The sequence below is a fragment of the Alosa sapidissima genome, chromosome 16, assembly GCF_018492685.1.
Source record: "Alosa sapidissima isolate fAloSap1 chromosome 16, fAloSap1.pri, whole genome shotgun sequence".
Classification (NCBI taxonomy): domain Eukaryota; kingdom Metazoa; phylum Chordata; class Actinopteri; order Clupeiformes; family Clupeidae; genus Alosa; species Alosa sapidissima.
The window spans coordinates 25,599,388-25,624,146 of record NC_055972.1 but is presented as its reverse complement, the minus strand read 5'-3'; the positions used below and the strand labels follow the sequence as shown (position 1 = coordinate 25,624,146).

Here is a 24,759-nt window from a genome sequence, read left to right as displayed (position 1 = left end):
CTAGTCACAAACAGGTTTTAGTTAAACATGGTTTAGTGGAATACCTGTTCCATCCTTCAAATGTGCCGGTGACCATCAAAATACTATTTGAAGTCGCGCTGCTTGCAGTTATAGGGAATGACCGATGTCAATCTCATTGATGTTATGCCCAAAACACACCCATGACTGATTAAGAAACATAAGAACCACCTTTTTGCGCCAGGCACCCCATGTTTGATAACAAAACCAACCCCAATGTGGACTGGACAAACCCCTACATTTATTTTAAGCTATTTGCCAGTGACCATGCATTTAGATCACCAAGATAGGGCCCTGAAACATTACAGGTAAACATTACACACATTGTTCCTTTTCTCATTTTGCCATTCATTCCCGTAAACAATACAGTTGTGCTCATAAGTTTACATACCCTGTACATACACATGTTAAAGTTGACTAAAAAGAGGAATAAAAAAATCATCTTTTGAAAATTGTTCTTAATGCCTTTTTTAAAAAAAAACATTAGGAAAAATCCAACCTTTAAGGACACCAATTTCCGTTGTGAGTGATTGTATCGTAAATAAATAAATGTTCTTCCTTAAAATACAGGGACTATAAGTATACATACCCCTATGTTACATTACATACCCTTCACCATATCTCACCCTTTTTTATTCCTCTTTTTAGTCAGCATGTGTACAGGGTATGTAAACTTATCACAACTGTATGGAGTATTTATTTGTATTTACTAATGGAGTTAGTAAACACATCATAGTGAAAATAATACTTTTAAATGATTGAATATGGATTGTATGAACTTTTTATCTTGAATTAACATACAATGAAGACTATTGTAATTTTACTTTCATTTGTTGATCTAATCATATAATGTAAGTGACCCAATTCTTCAACAACCTTCCCATGAATGGTATTACAGCTAACAAGTCATTGATTTGTTGTCTGTGTAAGAATCTTTGTTTGGATGACTGAAAATTGAGGCTAAAAAGATGCAGCCGGGGGGCTCTGTGGCGCAACCGGCTACAGCGCTCATACCATATACGGGTCCAAGTGGCCACGGGGACATGGGCTCGAGTCCGACCCAGGTCATTTCCCGATCCCTCCACATCTCTCTCTCCCACTCGCACCCTGTCTGCCTCTTCACTGTCCTATCATAATAAAGGGTAAAAAATACTTGATTTTGTTTTTGTGTCGTGGTTCTGCGGCTGTCTGGCTATAGCTGTGCTTAGTGCATGCTGCTGTCCATGGTCCTGAGCCTGCCCGATCCGTTCTGCGCTTGCGCAGCAGCTTACTGTAACCCCTGGTTTACAACGGTTTACGACACTACTAGATCAGTTTTACGCTTGCACAATTATTTATAGTCATTGACACGCTGTTTGAATGTGTGTACACTGCAGAAACTATGCAGAAGATGGCATCTTGTTCAAATGATAAAGAACTAGTCCAGTGCCCGTTCAAACATGCCATTCCTGTAGAAAACCCATAGCCCAATTACATGCCTGCTGGTATGCCTGCTTTAAAAATAGGATGATAGGGAAAAACATCATTCCAGCTAAGCATTCAATAGGCCTAATAAATACTGAATATTATATTATAATATATTAGCCTATAATTAATATGAAGTGAGCAGAATTTAGGCATGGCTGCATGTGACATGTCTACAGATCAGAATGACATAAGCCTAACAGCTGTTCTGAGTTATATGTTTACTGTTAAGCTTATTGAATAACTTCTTAATACTGAAGGCAAACATTTTTTTGAGAATGATTCATCATCATTTGAAATGTGCAACAATGTCACTCAATCTCTGGTAGCCTAGGCTAGCCTAGGCCTAAGGGACATCACGCTGTCTGCCATTCATTGTCTGTAGCTGAATGAAATGAGGCTATATGTTTAGCCTATTGAATAGCTTAACGATATTGAAGGCAAACCATTTGGTAGAAAGATGCATCATCATAGGAGATTTGCAAGGATGTGACTCAAAAACAGTCTTTGGTAGCAATCTTTTTAGTAGTCTGCCACTCATTGTCTAGCTGTGTGGCACGACAAATGTGAAGACATGACATTTTGCACTCTGTGACACAGGCTTATGGTTGTTAATCATATACTCTCTATTGTCATACTGAAAAGAATCCTTTGATAGGTATTAGAAATGGGGCCAGTGCAAAACTGTAAAGGGGCAAAACTGTAAATGAAATGGGTGCACAATGTACTCTAAAGGTACATAACCTTTAAACACTGTTCGTTGCTACCCCCCTTAATTTACTGTTCACGGTCAAATTTGACCGGACAGTTTTAACTGCTCTTAAATACCAATACCATGACAAAAAGTATTATTTAATAGAACATTTATTGTAAACAGAACCTTATTAGATAATTAACATCTACAACATGTGTGTTTGTGTGTGTGGGTGTGTGTGTTTCTGTATGTGTGTGAATGTGTGCAAACACTCACTGGTGGTTCACATGCACAGTGGAAACATGACAACATGAACTGTGTGTGTGTGTGTGTGTGTGTGTGTGAGTGTGTGAGAGAGAGAGAGAGAGAGAGTGGGTGTAAATGTGTGTGTGTTTGTGTGGGTGTGAGTGTTTCTGTGTGTGCATACATGCATGTGTGTGCAAACAATGGTGGTTCACATGCACATGTGGCAACATGACAACATGAACTGTGTGTGTGTGTGTGCACATGTGTGTGTACTGTATGTGTCTGTTTATGTGTGTGCGGGGGGGGGGTTTCTGTGTGTGCATGCATGTGTGTGCGAACATTGGTGATTCACATGCACAAGTGGCAACATGAACTGACAACATGAACTGTGTGTGTGTGTGTACATGTGTGTGTGTGTCTGTTTGTGTGTGTGTGGGTGGTTGTGTTTCTGTATGTGCGTGAATGCATATGTGTGCGAACATTGGTGGTTCACACGCACGAGTGGCAACATGACAACATGAACTGACAACATGTACTGAGTGTGTGTGTGTGTGTGTGTAAGTGGGTGTACATGTGTGTGTGTGCTTTATGTGTGTCTGTGTGTGTGTGTGTGTGTGTGTGTGGGTGTGTGTGCATGCATACATGTGTGGGAACATTGGTGGTAGGAGTGTGTGAAGAGAGATGTCTTTCATCTCCTGGATGAAAATGATACTCTTTCCCAATCATTTCCTATGGCGGTCATTTTTGACCGTGAATAAAAAAAGTGTTTCTAAGTTGAATAAATCACTCAAAATTCAAAGGAATTAGTCCTAATCAATTCTATGTGTTCACAAGCCTTTTGTGAAGGATATCATAAGATCTTGAGGCAATCTGATGAAAAACCGGAACAGTGTTAGAAGGATAATTGAACAGGTACACAAAAGCTTACCTGAGATCTATTTGTAGTGCTGAGGCTCAAACTTATTGTTGTTCAGTTTTCTCTGTAAGTGTTTTCAGGTATGTGTGTGGGTTTATCAATCACCACTCTCGACAATCTGGCAAGAAGGTAGCAATATCTCTCTGTTTGTTTGGTGGAGGTTTTTGCTTGTGTAAAGTGTACATTTTTCCTCTTGTTATTTCTTCAATGTATAGTACAGACTGTGACAACAAATTTCCCCCTGGGGACAATAAAGTATGAATCTGAATCTGATGTATTTTGCATTTTGAATAGGAGTGTTTTCCCGATGATTAGGCCTACAAGAGATTTTTCCGCCCCACTTTAACCCCTGGTGACAAGCCTTAAGAGCCATTTAATTACTTTTAAAATGACACTACACTATGCAGTACCTAACTCAGTTGAATACTACAGTCGCAGCCTATCTGAAAAAACGAATGCAAACTTTTTAGAAAAAATTACACTTACGCTTGTCTCATTCCTGACTCAGGAGGTATCAGAAGGCCCTTTCCTTAACCCAACCGAGATCGATCTGTTAACCGATAATGTGATGAACTCATTGCGCTCAACCCTAGACTCTGTAGCACCACACAAAAAGAAAATAAGAAAACAAGTAAGACATGCTCCATGGTAACAAAAAGTAAACTAGAACCACTAAAATGGAAGTCTTTCGCCAAGCATGGAGAGATAGCCTTATCACTTACAAAAAAGCACTTACAAAGTCAGCCTACTATTCCTCGCTGATTGAAGAAACTAAAAATAATACAAAATTTCTCTTTACCACAATCTCCCGCCTGACGAAGAGCCATAACAAAGTAACCCAATCTATCCCTATAAGCCTAAATCTTGGTCACTTCTAAACGTGATGCTAGCAGGCAAGATGCTAACCCAGTAAACAAAATAAAGTCCCGACGACGTCCCCTAAAGGTCCCCTGGCGAACGTCACCTCCTCGACATTGTGTAGGGTTCCCTTGACACCCCGCGGACCTGTGTTCGGGACGTCTAAAGTACGTCCCCAAGACTTTGAGGGGACGTCCTTTCATGGTCACCGCGACGTTATGCGCGCAACGTTTATTTCCGCGATGGTTAAAAAAAAAGAAGAAAAAAAAACATGAAGCGTGATTACGCGTTATACATCCTGTAGGCTTCATGAATGGACATACCGGTAGGCTGCTAGAATTGGATAACACTAGACCATGTTTACTCTGAATGATTTCGGACTTAAATGCAACCGGATAACACTACGACCAATATTTACTGTCTTCTAATGTTGCAGCGCTGTCTTCATCAGTTTAGCTGGTTCCCTGGGATGCAAGGGGTAAAAGTAGCATCATTGCTCATTGCCAGAGTGTCTCGCAGAGACAATTCCATTGTGCTTTTGCGAGAACTCTGGATTTCCAGGGTATGACTAGCCCAGGCAGCAAATTAAATTGGCTGCCGCTAGGGTGCGTCTAGATTTCTAGGCTAAGGCTGGAGTTAAAAGTGGTATCACCAGACTCAGAGAATGGCAAAAAATCAATTGTTTAACTCAAGGGGAGGTGGAAAATGAGTAATTCCCCAAATTGTGGAATAAACCTCCTGAGACCCGGGGTATAAATTTGAATGCATTTTTTATTTCTAGTTATTTTGGTTTATTAGGGCTTCATGAGTATACAAAATAAAATTTCACCTCTGTACAGTACATCAAGTAGTTTTTGAGAAAAGTGATGTCCTCATTTGAGGACATTGGGTCTATTTTACCATAAAACACAACTAAATTGCCATTGTGTAACAAAGTGTAACTCTGTTTATTTCATCAGAATATAACAGAGTTAAGAGTAAAACAAAAGTACAAAGTGTGTGTGTGTGTTTGTTAGTGTGTGTGTGTGTGCATGTGTGTGCGTGTGCACGCGCGCGCATGCATGCGTGCGGGTATACACAGGTACATGTGAGAGAGTGCACCTACTGTATGTATTTCAATAGATTTATTTTTTTATTTTTTTTTAAATAACAAACACATGAAATTCAACACTAAATTCAAGGATATACAAAATAATGCAAAGTGTGTGTGTGTGTGATAGTATGGCACTCTGGAGGTGTCATTGCAAGATATTTTGTGTGTATATCAAGATAATGTGCACTCATTTTACTAAAAATGTGTAACTTAGCTAAATGCAAGTACTGCATTTTAGCTAAATGAGCCCACAATTTAATAAAATGAGTACAATGAGCTATTTTTGTCAAATGAGCTCATATTTTACTAAACTAAGTGAACTATTTACTAAAAAGAGTGGAAAATTTAGTAAAATGAGCACACTATGTACTAGAATGAGTGCACAACTCAGTAAAATGAGCGCATATTCATTGGAACATATAATTAAAAAAATCAATTTTAAATTTAGTTGACAAAACTGTGTGAAAACAACAGTGCAAAATGCAAAAAACAATGCAAAATGTGTGAGTGTGTGCATGTGTGTATTGAAAACTGCTAAACTTTTAGAACTAGCACCATAGTTCTATTATGTGGAAGCAATCTGGAAGCACACATTTTAAGTCCCGATGTCCTTAAATGATGACATAAAAGATAAAAGCTTCCTGATGTGTTACAATTAAAAATAAATCTGAAAAATGTATGCCATATCATACTAGAACTTTTAATAAGCATGAATAAAGAAGTTTCAAGTCATAAATTACAATGGCACTTTACCATGACGACAGTTGTCATGTGCCCATTGATAAAACATTTAGATTTGATATCGACGCCATCTTGTTTTTTCCCAATATAGTGTAATGTGCTTTTATTACCACTAACTGGTACAAATAACTGTCATGATATAAGGGCAACAGAAATGTATTCAGAATATTGAAGTAGAAAGACCTGCAGGGTCTCAGGAGGTTAAGTCAGTATTAGGCCTAAGTGAGTGTTGTACTTAAAGAGCAAAGATTAACTGGAGTCAAATTCCTTGTTTGTTTACGCAAAACTGGCCAATAAAGCTCATTCTGATTATGATTATGATACATGGTGATGATGAATGGTGTTTCTGCCTATATAAGTGTGGAGCTCATGTGCATATTCAAATTCATTTCAAAAGAAACTTGTAATACAAAAAAAAGTTACTTTTCATGTATATTTTTACTATGCAAAGTTTTATTGTGGTAGAAGTAAAGGAAAAATTAAGCCTATTTGGGTGTATTTTTGGCATAGTGTAGCTCATTTGCATATTTAAATTATTTTACAATTAGCCTGGAAACCACATGAGTCATGGAGCATTCTGATTCTGCAATCGCCACGCTGGAGCTATTTTTTCCAAAATACACACAAAATACAGCATGTGAACACTCAGTAAATTAGCGGACTACTGCCATTTTGATCGATAGTTTTCAACTGTGCAAGTCTTTTTTTTCCTGGTTCCAACGAATTGAATGAGTTGAATTTATTTTAGGCCAGGCCTAAAATAACCTAAAAGATAGGGTGACCAGACGTCCCCGGTTTCCGGGGACAGTCCCCGATTTCGGTGACCTGTCCCCAGCTGGAGCTGTCCCCGGAAAAGTCCCCGGTTTTCACTGTGACTGACAGACCCGAAATTGGAATAAAACAAAGAAAACACTGACCAAACGTACAGTTGCGCACCCCTCGCGCACAGTCTCAAGGTAGTCACAGCTAAGACATAGGTCAAAGCAAGCGCTCAGACCTCAGAGATGTTCTAGAATGCCCATATTTCTGGTCTGCTATTTCGGTAGTGGAGTAGCAGCGCGGTAGAATCTTTGAAATGAAACCACTTGTGCAGGGGATTTATTAAACTAACGTCATCACGAACGTGCCAGCTGCTCAAATCCAGGTTAAACTAAAATTGCGGAGTAGGCTACTCGTCACACAGACAGCATACATCCTATAATACGCAGATATCACGTGAACGGCCGGAATCTAAGCTTTCCAATGATATTAGCGCCAAGTTGCTGTGATAAATGGTTTGCGAGAAAATGAACAATGAACTTATGTAACAACTCTAGCATCGGTAGGCCTACAACAACAAGCGGTTCCTGAGTAATCCGGTTTTGAAACTGCAACAAATTTCTACATGGTCTCCAACTTTGGGCCAAAATTATAATGTAGGCCTATTCTCATGTAAACTATTTATGTCAGTAGCCTACACACATTTTTGTAAATTGTTTAGCCAGAGAATGCCTATCCCACCATGGTTCTCATATTGCCAGATTCCAGACAATCAACAAATATGAATATAGCCTATATTTCTACTGGCATGCTTCCTAGTGACATTAACAGAAAAATATAAAGAAAAAAATTCATGAGACGTGAGTTATTTTTTCTTGATATAAGACTGACAACACATAGGCCCTATTAGGCTACATGAGACAAATATTATTACATCATACATTCTCAGATATGAGTATAGCACAGACTGTCCTGAAAAAAAAAGAAGATAGGTATTACAATGACCAAGATAGCTAGATTAACTAGCCTATCTGAACAACACGGCCACTAGGATATAATTTAATGTAGGCCTAGTGCTGAAATGTAGCCAATACTATTTTGGACCATTTGAAACTGTGAAGAAAATATGCTTTGTGGTTAGGCAATAACACAACTTATTGCAATATTATAACCATTCCACCTGTGTGTGCATGGATACAATTCTAAAGTGCAAATTTAGGCTACAGCACAAATAGGCTATTTCCATCTATAGATAAGAATAATGAAGTCTAACCTCTGAATTTCTTTTAAAAGTGCACCAAATTTATGCATTTAAACAATAAAATATACCAATTTTTACTACGGGGGAGCATGCCCCCGAACCCCCCTAGGGGTGCTTGTTGACTAGTGCAGGTCTAGTGACACCCCTGGGACAGTGTCCCCGTTTTAAGTTTACAAAAATTAAAACATTACATGTTTTACGGTCCGTGTAACGCTTTGCAGTGCTTTGTTCTATTTGTTCCATCCATCTGGTCCAAATAAAACATGTGTTCGATAATCCAATTTTCAATTTGTTTTAACTGGTCAGCAAATAGATACTTGCTGCTATTTTCTAAATGTGTCATTAGTCACGCAAGATAAAGAAAACAGAAACTGGATTGGAAACAAAAGTAAAATTTAGTTAATATTGGATTTTGGCCCCTTTTTTACTGTTTTTGTTGGGCTGAATCACGCGTAGGGGTGGGTGACCTGATAGATATTGGCACGCGGTGTTGGTGATCACATTTTATCAGCGGATGTAGAGCATAGACTGTAAAAAATAGATGTAGAGATGGAGGGCTATCAAACACAGTTCCGCTTGCATCAAGGTGCCAAGCGATTGATAATGTCAGCTCGAGATCAGAACTTCAGATGCAGAGCGAGACATTGCTGCGTCCTGACACTTATGAGTAGGCCTACGTGAGCCCTAGTAGCCTACAGGCCAATGTAGGCTTGCTGTTGAAATTAATAAATGGATAAACGGATAAATTAGGCTCACCGTTGTGTCTTCGTTTAGCCTAATGAAACCTAGTCTAGCGTAAAGCGTTAAATAAGCAAAAATACCATGTCAAACGTGCTGACTGACGTCGATGGCAAAGCATTCTGCTTTGGGGAATTATTTGCTATGCCATGGCCATGGTATTTAAATATAGGCTGCTGTAGATATGTTCAACATAGGCTGAAAGTTATGTTTAACGTGCCTTCTCCCAAAAAGTTTGTCATTAATCTCTAAAGTAATGAGTCAAAATCACAAACAACTTCAGGCGGCGCTCCCTTCCACCATCTAGCCTGGCCCAGCTAGATGGTGTTCTCCCCCCGGTGTTCGTGGTTCAGTCCAACCACAAGGACAAAAAAGGATAGAAAATTGACGCATCATTTCAATTTTTAACTTCTGAACAGAAAACCGTAACTGTGCTCAATTGAAAATCAAAATAAGCAACAATAACCCATTTACTGTGCCGTCCTAAAGAATGGATAACGGATTTTTAAGCCTATTTTTATATTTGTTCATGTGAATTCTGCAAATAGAACATAGCACTGCAAGGCGTTACACGGACCTTTTACGCTTCTCAACTGAAAATGTCCCCGAATTTTGTCTCAGAAATCTGGTCACTGTAATGTATGTGCGTTTGCGCTAATTGGTAGCTGTGGGTATCCGTAGTTCATGTCTGTATCGCGGGGTTCTGAAGATGCTGAGTAAAAGTCAAGCCTGCATTATAAAGTTGTCCTCTTGATTTCATTAAACATAACATGGTGTCAGAATAAACTTAAAAGAAGATAAGAAAAAGGGAAATGGCAAACTTGGGTCTGCAACCACCGTCAGCTTTGAGCCTGCAAGGTAATCTTTCCGAAAACTGGAAAAGTTGGATTCGACGTTTTGAGCTGTATTGCATTGCTAGCGGAATAGACAAAAAGACAGAGGCTGTACAATGTGCCACGTTTTTGCATGTTGCTGGCGAAGAAGCAATAAAAGTAAGCAGCACGTTTGAATTCAGTGACGAAGAGAAAGACAAAATTGCTGTGCTAAAGCGAAAGTTCAAAGAATACTGCGAACCTAGAAAACACCTGCCATACACACGCCATATGTTCTTCACACGAGCACAAGGACCGTCGGAAACGATAGATGCATATGTCACGGATTTGAAAAGCAAAGCAAAGGACTGTGAGTTTGGAGACTTGCACGACTCATTGGTACGTGACAGAATTGTATGTGGCATAAATAACGACCAAGTGAGAGGGAGATTGCTTAGAGAGGCGGATTTAACGCTGCAAAAGGCAATTGACGTCTGTCGAGCAAGTGAAATCACGTCCAGCCAAGTGAAAGCATTGAATGATGAAGTAGAAGTGCACAAAATCCGGACTGTGAAATCAAAGAAGGGCTACAAAGGTAATGTGACAGAAAAGGAAGAGCAGAAAAGTGCAAACTGCAACAGATGTGGCTACAAACACGAAGCTAGGAAGTGTCCAGCATTTGGTCAGACATGCAAGGTATGCAACAAGAAAAATCATTTTGCAAAAATGTGCAATTCGCAAAGCTACACAAGAAAGATGCACACAGTTGAGCAGAATGAGAGCTGCACAGACATGTTTATTGGCACAGTTCAAGTACATCATGAGAAATGCATTCATACTGTCAGAACAGATGATGAAATGTGGACAGAAAGTTTGAAAATAAACAGAAGAAATGTGACATTCAAACTTGATACCGGTGCAGAATGTAACGTAATGTCAGAGAAAACATTCAGCTCACTGGACATTAAAGGAAAACTGGCATCATCCAAATGCAAGTTAGTAGCATACACTGGTCACAAAATGGCATCGTTGGGCAAGAAATTCATCACATGTGAGTACAAAGGACTGAAACTGAAGGATAGAATTTGAAATCATACAGAAGGATGCTCCTGCAATACTAGGAAGAGCAGCATGTCAGAAGCTAGGTCTAGTTAAGAGACTGTATGAAATAGGAAAAGACACAGACATTTTAAAAGGCTTTGAAGATTTATTTTGTGGATTAGGCTGCTTACCTGGACAGCATCACATACAGATTGACAATACAGTCAGACCAGTAGTTCATGCACCAAGAAAGATTCCAGTTGCTCTCAGGGACAAAGTAATCGAAGAATTACACAGAATGGAACAGATGGGAGTCATCACAAAACAGACAGAACCGACTGAGTGGGTCAACAGCATGGTGACCGTGGTCACTCCAAAGAAGATTCGCATTTGTATGGACCCAAAAGACTTGAATAGAGCCATAAAAAGGGAACACTATCCACTGTTGACTATGGAAGAAGTTGTGAGCCGCATGCCGAATGCAAAGTACTTCTCAGTACTGGACGCCAATCAAGGATTTTGGCAAATCGAGCTTGATGAAGATAGTTCAAAGCTCTGCACAATGAACACTCCAATAGGGCGATATCGCTTTCTGCGTTTACCTTTTGGAATATCTTCAGCATTTGAAGTCTTCCAGAGGTCTGTAGCACAGATGATAGAAGGCCTGGACGGAGTTGTCAACATCATAGATGACCTGTTGGTATGGGGAGACTCACAAGAACAGCATGATGACAGGTTAGTGAAGCTGCTGGAGAGGGCCAGAGCATACAATCTCAAGCTAAACAAAAACAAATGCAACATCAGAATGACTGAATTCAAATACATAGGCCACATTCTCAGTGTTAAAGGATTGAAACCAGATGAGGAGAAGGTCAGAGCTGTGGTTCAGCTACTACCACCTGCAGACAAGCAAGAACTCCTCAGATTCATGGGAATGATACAGTATCTTGCTAAATTCATACCCAACTTATCAGAAGTCAGTGCTCCACTGAGAAAACTGCTGGAGAAAGAAACTGAGTGGCACTGGGAGCAAGCACAGTGTGAAAGTTTTGAAGAACTGAAAAGACTAATCACAAATGCTCCGACACTGAAATTCTTTGATGTCAACAAACCTGTAATGCTATCTGTGGATGCAAGCTCAGAAGGCATCGGTGCAGTCATACTGCAGGAGGGTAAGCCTGTTGCGTACGCCTCACGTGCACTCACTGACTGCCAGCGCAGATATGCGCAAATTGAAAAAGAGTTACTTGCCATAGTATATGGATGTGAGAAATTCCACCAATATGTTTATGGTAAAGAGATTGAAGTTGAAAGTGATCACAAGCCATTGGAGAGTATCTTCAAAAAGCCTCTCCACCAGGCACCTATGAGGCTGCAGAGAATGCTGCTAAGGCTGCAAAAGTATAGTCTCAGGGTTACATACAAGCCAGGAAAAGAACTTCACATTGCTGATGCATTAAGCCGTGCTTACCTCAGAGAAACAGCAGAGGAGTTGTTGGAGGAAGATCTGGTTGTGAACTGCATTACACGTCAGCTACCCATGACAGAGGAAAAGCAGGAAATGTTTAAAAGAATGACAGCAGAAGATATGGAAATGCAGACGCTGAAGAACACCATTGCAAAAGGATGGCCAAAGGACAGAGGGACAGTACCAAGAACAATACAGCCATACTGGAACTTCAGAGAGGAAGTCAGCTATTCAGATGGACTGTTGTTCAAAGCAGATAAACTCATCGTCCCAAAACAACTCAGACAAGAAATGCTCTGCAAAATACACGAGTCACACCTTGGAATAATCAAGTGTAAAGCTAGAGCAAGAGACATTCTGTACTGGCCAGGAATGAACGCTGAAATTGAGGAAATGGTATCTCAGTGTGCTGAGTGTAGCCAACACCAGAACAGCAATCAGAAAGAGCCACTGCTGTCACATCCATTACCAGAGCGACCATGGGAGAAGATAGGCACCGATCTCTTTCATTACAATGGATCAGAGTATCTGCTGTGCGTAGACTACTTTTCAAAGTATCCAGAAATCTACAAGTTGTCTGAAACAACCAGTCGAAGTGTCATTAATGCAATGAAGTCCATGTTTGCTAGGCATGGAATTCCAGACATTGTCATATCTGACAATGGCCCACAATATGCAAGTGCCGAATTCAGAGCTTTTGCAGAAAATTGGGAGTTTAGACATGTGACATCCAGCCCAAACTATCCTCAATCGAATGGTCAAGCAGAAAGAACAGTGCAGACCATTAAGAACCTGCTCAAGAAGTCACAGTGCAGTAATGGTGATCCTTACATTGCACTTTTAGAGTACAGGAACACGCCACTGGAAGCCATAGGACTATCCCCAGCACAGTTATTAATGGGAAGACGCCTGAAGTCGAAACTTCCTACCTCCACGTCGCTGCTGACCACCGAGAAAGCATCTCAGGTGTGTGATAAGCTAAAAGAAAGACAAGGAATACAGAAGCTATACTATGATCGACAAGCACGACTCTTACCTGATCTGCAATCTGGTGAGAAGGTCAGGATGCAAAGAGGGGAAACTTGGCAGCCAGCTGTGGTTGAGAAGGAACATGAGCAACCAAGATCCTACATAGTTCGCACACCAGAAGGAGGTTTGTACCGACGCAATCGCAAACATCTCAGGAAGACGGGTGAGAAGGAGAATGACGCTATACCGGACAAAAACATCATCGCAGAATCATCTGGAAGGATACAAGTTCCTGAAAGAAAGACTGACGAAATGTTAACAGACACATCTGTAACTCAAAACACTGACATACACAACAATCAACAGCAAACACCATCACAAGTAACTAGGTCAGGTAGACAGGTCAAAGTTCCAATGAGATTCAAGGACTGACACTTGCACTAATATCTCACATGCACTAAGTAATGTTCAACTAAATAACAAAGAGGTTATTTTGTAAATGAAACATAGTTTGAATCTAGTTGGTGATTTGCATTGCTTACCAATGTTATGATATGATGTTCAATATGAGTTAATATGTGGAAAGCACAATACTGTTATGTATTCTTGAAGGTGTTATATAGGCATGTGTATGCTGATTGAAGATGATACTGTTACAGGGGTTTATGTGAAATGCTGCTTTTGAAAAAAAAAGGAACTAAAAGAAGGGGGATGTAATGTATGTGCGTTTGCGCTAATTGGTAGCTGTGGGTATCCGTAGTTCATGTCTGTATCGCAGCAGCAGTAGCAGCAAAAAATGTCCTGTCCTGTTAGTACTGTCCTGAGTAGTGTCCCGAGACACCCAGACACTGTCCTGTAACACCCAGACACTGTCCCGTGACACCGATTACTGTCCTGTGACACCTAGACACTGTCCCGTGACACCGATGACTGTCCTGTGACACCCAGACACTGTCCCGGGACAGTTAGCCACTGTCCTGTAACACCCAGACACTGTCCCGTGACACCCATGACTGTCCCGTAACACCCAGACACTGTCCCGTGACACCCAGACACTGTCCCGTGACACCTATGACTGTCCTGTGACACCTATGACTGTCCTGTGACACCCAGACACTGTCCTGGGACAGTTAGCCACTGTCCTGTAACCCCCAGACACTGTCCCGAGACAGTTAAACACTGTCCTGTGACACCCATGACTGTCCTGTAACACCCAGACACTGTCCCGTGACACCTATGACTGTCCTGTAACACCCAGACACTGTCCCGGGACAGTAAGCCACTGTCCTGTAACACCCAGACACTGTCCCGTGACACCCATGACTGTCCTGTAACACCCAGACACTGTCCCGTGACACCGATGACTGTCCTGTGACACCTAGACACTGTCCTGAGACAGTTTGCTACTGTCCTGTGACACCAAGCCACTGTCCCGTGACACCAATGACAAATGTTCCAAATGTGAATCACTTTGAGCTGCATTCTGTGAATGAAAGGTGCTATAATTAAGCATATTGTTATTGTTATTGTTATTATGATTATTATTATTATTATTATTATTATTATGTAGAATCATTTATGTCTTTGAATCATTGTACATGTATGTATGTATGTATCTTAGACCTTTTTATTTGTTTTGTTTTAGATAAAAGATGTAAATTGTTTTACATAAAATTGTACATGTAAAAATCCTTCTTTGCTTTATGATTTTTGAATTTTCAAAGTTGTTTGTTAGAATTTTTAATAAAGATGACTTGTGCTTTAAAGTAGTAGCTCTGGATTTGTGTTTTGTTATCAAGTAATGTTCAAGCACAGCTGACATTCAGCCAACACTCAGTCAGATCAGTTAGTGTGTGGGCCAGTGCATGTCCGGGGACCCAGGCAACCCCTTAGCCAACACTTTGATAAACAATAACACCCACACCTGGGCCGACAGACAGATAGATAGATAGATAGATAGATAGACACTTTATTTGTCATTTACACGACATGGGAGTATGAAGAGAACAGACCTTTTGATTGAAAGATACATCTTGCTGATGCGCTGGGACACATCATCAGTGATGTAACCTGGGGTCACTGGGTGTTTCGGGTCTTTCAACATCAGACACCCTCGCCCAGGCGACCCGACCAGAGTTGATCAGACTCCGGCCTGTGTCCCAGCAGCATTCTTCCACGGATCAGCCCTCTTGATCCAAAGCCATCTTGTGGCTCTTTCTGCGGCTTCAGTTGCAGATCTGATGGCCTTCCTCTTTGCCTCACCGGTGAGGCCCAGCATGGTGAGGACTTTGCAGAGGGACCGCCCTGCAAATCCTCGGCATCCCACCTCCAGGGGTTCACAGTAAGTCCTCCAGCCTTGGCTCCTACACTCCTCCACCAGCTCCTGGTACTTGGCACGCTTCCGCTCATTAGCCTCCTCCATGCGTTCTTCCCAGGGCACTGTCAGTTCCAGAATGATCAATTGTTTGGTGGAATCAGAAACAATGATCATATCTGGTCGGAGCCGTGTTGTTGTTATTCTTGCTGGGATCTTCAGCTGTTTGCCCAGGTCCACTTCTAGCTGCCAGTCTGTGGCGATAGTGAGGAGACCTGACCTGGCCCTCGCTTGGATAGTGGGCTTCTCTCCAGCTCTGTGGAATCTGATTGACTGAGGCTTGCTGTAGTTCTTGGTGGTAGTAATGGCCTTGGCTATACTCTCAGCAACCGCCTTCAGCACCTGGTCGTGGCGCCAGCGGTAGCGCCCCTCTCCAAGGGCTTTAGGGCAGCTACTGAGGAGGTGTTCCAGGGATCCCCCTCCTGGACACTGGAGGCAGGATGGTGTCTCTGCTTTGCCCCAGACATGGAGGTTGGATGGACTGGGCAGGACATCATAAACAGCTTGGACTAGTAACCTGATGTTAAGGGAGTCTGCTCTCCAGATGTTGGGCCAGGTGATCTTCCGTTGCAGAACATTCTCCCATTTAGTCCAAGCTCCCTGTTGTCCCATACCCACCATCCTGCTGGCTCGTTCTTCCTCCACGCCTGCCCGCACTTCCTGCTGGATGAGATGTTGCCGCTGTTTTCCCTGGGCCTTGTCCACCCTGGTTGATGGGAAATAGCCAATACCTGCGCGTCCTGAGGCTATGGACCCCACCAGTACCTTCTGCCTCAGTCGCGACTCTGCCACTTCCAGAGCCTCGACTGCCCTCCATTTCCGGCCTGTTCGCACCTGGATGCCAGCCGATGCCACCTTTTCATCCCTGGATTCCCTGTACTGCAGGGCTTCTCGAGTTCTAGTCACCATGAACTCTTCAGTGAGTCCACTGAATGGAAGCTTCAAGGTGTTGCTACTGCCGTACAGGGCAGCACTGCTCAGACTTCGGGGTAGGCCAAGCCATCTTCGCAAGTGGCTGCTGATCTTTCTCTCCATGGCCTCTACAGTTGTAATGGGTACTGCGTATACTAGCAGAGGCCACAGGATGCGGGGCAGGATGGAATGCTGGTAAATCCAGGCCTTGAACAGACCAAGTACTATAGTGAATAATAAATAAATACAATATAACATAACATAAGTGCTTGTTTATGGAAGTCCACAACAACCATCTCCTTGGTCTTGGGGAGTTTGTTTTCCTTGCATAACAAAACAATAAGTCATTTTACGGCGTATGGGCCACACTTGGGGCAGAGCAAATCTTTATGTCAGTTTCCACTGATTGGGCCATGGCTGGGCATGGGCAGGGATGGGCAGTATTTCTAATACATGTATTTAAAATATGTATTTAAAATACAAAATACTATTTTGTAATTTGTATTTTATTGAGATGATGAAAATGCCTTCGTATTTTGTATCAAAATACTTCAGTATTGTGTATTTTTGTATTTTCAAAATACTTTAAAAATACTTTCTGTGAAACACTGTGATGACATCTATCTAACTATCTATACTGTAAAGCACGAAATGTCTGTCTCTGTCTGTTTGTGGCACCCTTGCATGGTCAAGCTGGAATGATTAACAGGCCCCAAAACAACTATAAAATATAAAAAATATTTTATATATATATATATAAAAAATAGTCTGAATGCAACACTGTTTGAGAAGTTAGTTGTGCTCAAGGCATCAACTGAGGAGACACGACTAGCTAAGGTTACACACACTCCTTTGCTCACACAAGGACAGCACAAGGACTTAAATTCACAAGCTTATATTGCAACACTTGAGTTTGCTATTTTCCTTTCTTTTTTCTGTTTTACAGTTTAAATTTGTCTATGTTCTCTGACCTGTGAAATATTTCAGTGCTATGGTAACTTGATAAGATACCTCAAACAAGGACATTTCCAATTTTGCACATTTTAAATAACAAATGATTGATAATGTCATAATAATTGCCTTCTAATTGGCTCAACTGATTGGATGGTATTAATGTGACAACCTGATTTTTATTTTTACTTTTTTTTTGTATTTACATTGATAGAAGTTGTGCACACACCAGTTTTAGGTGTATACAAAATTATTCAACTGTGATGAAACTCACTATAAGTGTGGTAATGATGGTGTTAAATAACTTAAAAGGTTAAAATGCTACCTAGTTTAAATTTCTAAATCAGTCATCTATTTGGATTGCTTGTCTTTCAGTTATTGTCACTGATTCATAGTGGGCAATCTATTACACCAACTGGCTGGAAAGTGCAACAGTTGTAGAGTCGGCATTGCATGTCGCTGCAAAACAGTACATCTCCAAACTTATGAACAGTAACTGTCAAATAAGGAATTTGAAGATGACATCCGAAAAGCATTAGATTGCATAGAAAACTGATTGATATGAATACACTGTACAGTTTATGTAGTAATAATGCACTGGTTATGAATAACAACTATTTTAAGTAAACATACAATTAGGAATGCAATTAGTAGCCTAAAGTTTTTGTTCTAAGATTTATTTCTCTTTTGTGGCCCCAATTAGTCCAGGAAACTAGCAAAAATGTTACAGACTGCCATAATCTGTGATGAAGATATCATAGATGTTGACCTTGTGCTCGACGTAATGATGCCTGAGGTAAGGAAATTTGAATATAAAAGCCATGCCATATTATGATCAGTGTGGTTTCTCCAGAATAAATAAACCAAACCATACCAAACATGCATATTGTCACTACATTCTCATGCTATTTCCAATTTGAAATCTGTTTGCATTTGAAGGTTTCCATCAACATTGTCACGAACCACGAGGGTTTCTGCAGGTTTCTGGCGGAGAGGTTCATGTCCATGCACCCGGCATTGGAGTAACAACCATTGCTGTTTTTTTCTGTATTTATACATTCTTTTTTCATGTATTAGTTTTTTATTTATTTATTTATTTATGTCTTATTGGATTTCAATTTATTATCTTCATTTCATTATTTACTATATGTGTGTACTGGGGAAATTTGTTTTTTTTTGGTGTTAAGTTTATGGTGTATTTTGTTCTGAGAGAGAACTGAACCATGCAAGGTTTTCCGTATTTAGATTTACAAAGCTTTTTTGTTTACAAAGCTTTTTTGTTCTTATGTTTAGAATTAAAATGTGTTCTCCAAAACTGTCCAGTTGTCTGTTTTTGTGATCATCTACCCATGGATGGCTACAACATTTGGTTAAGCAATCCTATGACTTAACAGACCTGGGGGGTATTCCAAGTACATGGTTTAGTGATAAACCTGGGTAACTTAACTCAGAGTAAGTGGTAAACCTTCTACAACAAGAGCCCTATGGTATTGTTTTGTTAGGAGAATGAAGCCATACAGCTCTTCTATTAGGAGGTTTACCACCTACTCTGTGTTAACTAACCCAGGTTTGTCACTAAACCTCGTACTTGGAATACCCCCCTGGTAAGATGCCTAAATATTTACACATTTGCCTATAATAATTATCTAAACAATTATTATTTATTCTTAAAAAATTTGCTGGCACAAGGAGTTTCATTAATTATATTTCCCTTTATGCATGCATGACGATAAACTACTTGAACTTGAACTAATGCTGCTTGTGGAATATCAACAATATACATTAAGTGTTTAATATACGTAGGCTATTTGTTGTAAGTAAAAAGTGATTTATATATTTCTTGGTTACAAGTAGCCTAGGCTACAAGTTAATAACAAATAGAACAGAAAGAGGTGGAAGGTAGCCTAATAGGCCTAGGTGGCATAACAAAACATTTCCAAAGCAACTGAGGTCGACAACGGATACTTGTGTTTTTATTTGGCGTTTTACCTAACTTTACACTTTCCACGACGAGACAACCATCATGACAGCGCTACACACCTAGCACACCTTTACACAAGACAGTTCTGCCAGGCACAACGTAACTTAAGCAAGACAATGCTGGATAAACAAAAAACATGTTTTACAGCAGAATAATATTGGCCAGACGTCGCCCTACATTCAGCGTTGTAAGTTATGAACCCACTTTCTACAAGCCACATGTCTTCCTAACATCCCGACATTGAAATTGTATTTTCCAACGAAACAAATAAAGACAACAAATAGCTTTGTTCGTGATCTGTCTAGAATCTTTGATACCACTAGCCAACTTCCGCAATACAGTGCCACAAGACAGTACGCAACTTCCGCAAGACAGTGCCACAAGACAGTACGCAACATCCGCAAGACAGAGGACAGGACAAAAGTACGGTACAGTACAGTTTCGGCTCTAACCGCCTCTCCTGTATCGCGGGGTTCTGAAGATGCTGAGTAAAAGTCAAGCCTGCATTATAAAGTTGTCCTCTTGATTTCATTAAACATAACAGTCACCTTACTAAAATAGCCTACTGTCTCTATGCGGACATCAGACACGAGTCGATGCGAATGCGTGACGGTGGTGAAAGTGTTGACGAATCGAAACCGAAACCAATGTAGGTTACTGTTAAAGAAACTCATTCACGTCCTGTCATGTTCGGTGTAGCCTAGGTGGGGGAGCTGCATTTTCCTGGTGCCTTAATGCGACTGTAAAATAATAGGCGAAGTTCGATCTAAAATGTCTCAATCGACAACAATGAGTTCGGAGGAGAAAATACTTTCTTACTTAAAGGGTTGTCCAGCAGGTGCTACCTACAGTGCTTTACAGATAGCCAGAGAAGTGGGACTGGATAAAAAAGATGTAAACAGACTTTTGTATATTCTCAAGAGTGCGGACAAACTACATGCGTCTGATGATCGCCCCCCTAAGTGGTCCTTACTCACGACAAAAAAGGTAGATACACCTGAAGTGTCAAAAAAACAACTGCCAAAAGAGGAACAGGACTCCATAATTCCATTTTTGAAGACCAACGCAGATGGAAAAGGAATGACGGTAGGAGAATTATCTAAAAAATGCAACCAGGAGCGCAAGTCTGTTAAAAGACTACTTTATGCCCTGCATGAAAAGGGAGAAGTGGAAAAGTTATCTGGAAAACTCTGGGCACTCACTGTAAGTGGCAACGAAGACTCAGGAGACAGGTAAGGTGGAGGACCTGTTCAGAATTCTTTGTACACACCATAAAATGATGTAAGCTAGGCTATGATGAAGGCTTGTGTTTTATAATTATGATTATTTGTATGTTGTCCAGTGATTTTGCAGAGGATCCCAATTATAAACCAGAGCCAGGTTTGAGGTAGGTGTGATTGATCCAGAATCAAATGGTCTATAGACTCAAATGTCTAGATGATGTGAATTGTATTTGACATTTTTCTCTTTTTTTCATTTCAAAGTATCTCAAGGGATTTTGAACTTGTCAAAAAACTTGGTGAGGGAGGTTTTGGATATGTTTGTCAAGTGAAACACAAAATGGATGGCAGATTCTATGCAATGAAGATTGTTGAATATGACAGGTAAATATGTCTAATAGTTAATGTTGATGTCTTCTCGTGAACCTCTAACGTACTGATAACAAATCCTTATGTGATTTTTGTCATCCTAAGGGATGCAGAGCGTGAGGTGAGGGCACTGGCTAAGTGTGACCACCCGAACATTGTTCGTTACTTTACAGCATGGCCTGGGGAGTACGACCGGAAAGATTTTGGCCTCCACAGCACATCTGAACAATCATCATTTGATTCTCAGTAAGAATGAACAAAAACTTTTCTAGCTGAATTCCTAGGTTTATTCATACAAAGACTATATCAGTTATTTTGATGATCAGTCAAGAAAGAGCTCGCACACCAATGTTGCCGATGCAAATTTTAATCCAAGTGGTAAAAAGTGCAAAGTGCTACCAAAGTGTAAAATGTTTTTGGTCCCATTCAGACCATCAGCACTGATGATGGTCTGAATGGGACCGAAAACGTTTTGGAACGTACCCGCCAGGTAGGCCTGGAGTCGTTGGTGCGATACCCTGTTTGCCCCATACCAGTTTTTTTGTTGATGTCAGGTTTATTTATTATTTATTAACAGAACCAACTATGAAGATGAAAACAGTGAATTTGCTAGTGATGGTCACTCATCACTTAAGTCAAAGAGCAGAGCCACAAACTCCAGGTAAATACGCCTCCAGTTACTGATGCTCAACAGTAAACAATCTCATGCTTTACTTCTAAACAGTTGCACTCATATCGCATAAGGAATGTTACATATCACAATTTGTGTATACAGTAAATGTGCACTCTTCCAGTGCTGGAGGAATGCCAAAATATGTTTTTGATGTTTAGTTATTCCTATTTCATTTTGTTATTATCTTTTGCTTATTTGTCTGGTGTCTACATATTGTGCGTTTGCAACGTAACCTTTCCACTGTTCTATTGTTCTCCCTGTCAGAAGAGACAACAAGTATCCTTGGCTGTTCATTCAGATGGAGTTCTGTGAGAAAGGAACTCTTCACGGCTGGATAGAGGACAGGAACTGTGGGAAGTCGCAGAGGACCAGAGTGGATGCTCTTCAGGTGTTTCAGCAAGTTGTCTCCGGAGTGGAGTATATCCACTCAGAAGGACTCATTCACAGAGACCTGAAGGTGATAATGAGTGTCAAAACATTCTCTGTATACTGAGCAAAGATTGATTCATGTAAAATCTATCAATGAAATCGGCAGGATTCCACATGATTGTTGTTACAGATATGAGTTTGTGTGGGAAATGAGCTTTCTATGAGCATGGAGAATATATTGCATCTTGCACTTCAGTCAGTGACACATGGGGCCAAAGCTCATGTTGAGTTTACATTTGTATTCAGTGTGTTGTTCAGAGACTTCCAAAGAATTTATGTAGTTGTGACAGTGATGTTTTTTTTGCGTTTCAGCCTGAAAATATATTGTTTGTGAAGGACTACACTGTAAAGATTGGAGACTTTGGGCTGGTGACATCAGTAACAAACCAGAATAGTGGCATTATGAAAAGGACAGTGGGCAGAGGGACACCCTCCTACATGAGTCCTGAACAGGTACTGTAAGTTACAGCCTTACAGGGAGGCTACACCAAGCACATAACTGAAGCGTTGCATTCGCACAGCATCTGCTGCAACAAACCAGCTGCTACACCAGACGTGAAAGTGAGGTGTATGTTTGAAAAAATTAGACCAGTGTTCTAAAACTATTTTTATGCTCCTTGAACAGAGCGCCTCAATTGTGGACCTGGTGTAGTTAGAGGGAAATTAAACGTTTATCCATCCAGACTAATACACATCTATTGGGAAGATGTTAAATAGATGGCTGCACACATTAGTCAAAACTTAATGCCGACTCACAGATGAAACAAATAACATTGATTGATTATCGTTGTCTTGATTATCCTTGTAAATATTGTTATTATGATGATAGTCCTCAAATAGAGTGTTACTTTTATAGTCAATGGGGAATGTGTGGCCACAGGAAAATAATTCACATATAGCCACAAGTGGTGGATGGATAGTTGTGTGATTGATTGATCTTTGTTTTAAAGAATCAGGGGAGGTATGATGAAAAAACAGACATATTTCCTCTGGGACTGATCTGTTTTGAGCTTCTGTGGAAAATATCAACAGGCTCTGAGAGGGTAATGGTGAGTACATTTGTCATCATATTGGTGTAGTAAATTGTGTGCTTTAGTGTAAAATAGCTGTCAATTAATGTGTCTAAAATGCTTAGAGTTAACAGATGGTCTACTTGATGAAATGTTGACTTTGTTAATATACAATCTTGTAGATATGGCCTGACTTAAGGAATCAAGTATTTCCGGATACGTTTTGTGAAGATTATTCATCTGAGGTGAGATTCTGTTCTTATAGCTGCTGGCTACAGCTAGTCCCTTGTATGCTTCATCTCATATTTCTGTTGTTTGTTTGTTTGTTTTGTCCAACATTTCAGCATAAATTAATCAGCAAGATGCTCTCCAAAACACCAGAAGTGAGACCAGCTGCTGCAGAGATTGGCAAATTTATCAAAGATTTTCTCCTGAGTGAGAGCCTGAGTCAGAAAACGGTGTGACTTTTCCTGAACTGAAGCTCCTGTAATGCCTCCTGGAGCACTTAGCTGATCTGAGATGATAACAAAAGTAGATGGGTCTTTTACTGAGCTGTATAATCTACTGCTAAAACTGCAATACTGTCAAGCTCTATTAGCCAATCAGAAAGCCTTTGAGGAGACAGGCACTTCTGTCTACCAATGAGAGAGGTTGGACAAGTTCGCAAGAGCTCACAGCAGGTACTGTATCTTTCAGGCAGACCTGCTATATCAATGTCAGTACAGTGTGGAAATATTATCTGGTAGGGGAGATTTATGGGATGCATAGATTTATTTTTTTAATTTCCCCAGAAAAACTCAATGTGCTTCACTTACTGTACTGTACTGTACTGTGTCCACTTTTTAAGCGCTGTTCGAATGCACATGGTAATATCAGTATCTGGCTGTGGGCCTAAATCTAAATCTAAACACAGATCATAGGAATGTCCAGAAAATATTTTCATATGAACTGGATCATGAAAAATGTATTTAAATCATGTACAACTAAATTAACCATGCTGCTGCTAACAACAAAAGCTCCTATATTATTCTGTTTGTGTCCAGGGTTTTTTTTGGAAGTCATGAAATATATCATGTTTAAATTCTTAATAAAATTCTTAATCTGCAACCTGCCTATTTTCTATTTCTAAACTTATGGTTAGCAATCCATTGTTTGAAACAGCACTGCAGTTTCCTATGCAAAACCACCACTGGGGGGCAATGTTGCTCCATTAAACCTGCTTGAACGTTACATTACCACAGTAAAGCATCGAGATATTATAATAATAAATTGACATCTCAGTTTTGGTATTACTGTAGGTTCATTATGTTCAATCATGTAAAAATTGTTAGTTTAAACAACACTAATTTTCCTAGACTTGGTGTCGTTTAATCAAATGCCATAAATAGTTCCCATATTCTCACTGGTGGGGGGAGATGTTGAGCTGTAGGACTGAAACTGATGCATTTGGCAACAGCAGTCTCCTCTTGGCAAAGCGCTGAAGATGGAAGAGGTTATGCACAGCAAGGCAACCTTAACCCAGGGAGCTGTGTGACATTCAATCAGCCAGCCAGCACAGCAAATGATTACCATCTTCGCCGAGAACAACAGTAACACCAGCTGAGTGCTGCGTCTCGTTCAATCACATGGACCAGCGGTAGGTGCGCTGTTGCCAAGGAAAGTCGATCACTTTCGTCCCAGTCATTTCATCGGCTCCTCTTGGTCTGCACTGCCATGGCTGCTCAGAGTCATTTGTGATGAGAATGAGTCTGTGGTGGCTGAG

General features: G+C 40.5%; 2 protein-coding genes across 2 annotated transcripts; one reads left to right on the top strand and one right to left on the bottom strand.

Moving 5' to 3' along the window:
- Nucleotides 1-15,095: 15,095 nt before the first annotated feature.
- On the bottom strand, nt 15,096-16,779 carry LOC121684862. Its single transcript, XM_042064986.1, has 2 exons — nt 16,734-16,779; nt 15,096-16,588 (listed from the first exon to the last, which is right to left on the bottom strand). Exons 1-2 carry the CDS (start codon nt 16,777-16,779, stop codon nt 15,219-15,221), a joined length of 1,416 nt encoding a protein of 471 aa, XP_041920920.1. The 3' UTR covers nt 15,096-15,218.
- Nucleotides 16,780-19,701: 2,922 nt separating this feature from the next.
- On the top strand, nt 19,702-24,104 carry pkz (protein kinase containing Z-DNA binding domains). The gene is made up of 10 exons (XM_042065949.1): nt 19,702-20,528; nt 20,639-20,683; nt 20,781-20,900; nt 20,991-21,131; nt 21,463-21,546; nt 21,823-22,015; nt 22,300-22,440; nt 22,938-23,036; nt 23,180-23,242; nt 23,342-24,104. Exons 1-10 carry the CDS (start codon nt 20,068-20,070, stop codon nt 23,459-23,461), a joined length of 1,467 nt encoding a protein of 488 aa, XP_041921883.1. The 5' UTR covers nt 19,702-20,067; the 3' UTR covers nt 23,462-24,104.
- Nucleotides 24,105-24,759: the final 655 nt, after the last annotated feature.

Coding starts and splice junctions, on each gene's coding strand:
- LOC121684862 (XM_042064986.1), bottom strand. CDS start 16,779: ATGGCCCAATCAGTGGAAACTGACATAAAGATTTGCTCTGCCCCAA. Junction 16,589..16,733: donor AAAGATTTGCTCTGCCCCAA/GTGTGGCCCATA, acceptor TATTCACTATAG/TACTTGGTCTGTTCAAGGCC.
- pkz (XM_042065949.1), top strand. CDS start 20,068: ATGTCTCAATCGACAACAATGAGTTCGGAGGAGAAAATACTTTCTTAC. Junction 21,132..21,462: donor CAATCATCATTTGATTCTCA/GTAAGAATGAAC, acceptor ATTTATTAACAG/AACCAACTATGAAGATGAAA. Junction 21,547..21,822: donor AGCAGAGCCACAAACTCCAG/GTAAATACGCCT, acceptor TCTCCCTGTCAG/AAGAGACAACAAGTATCCTT.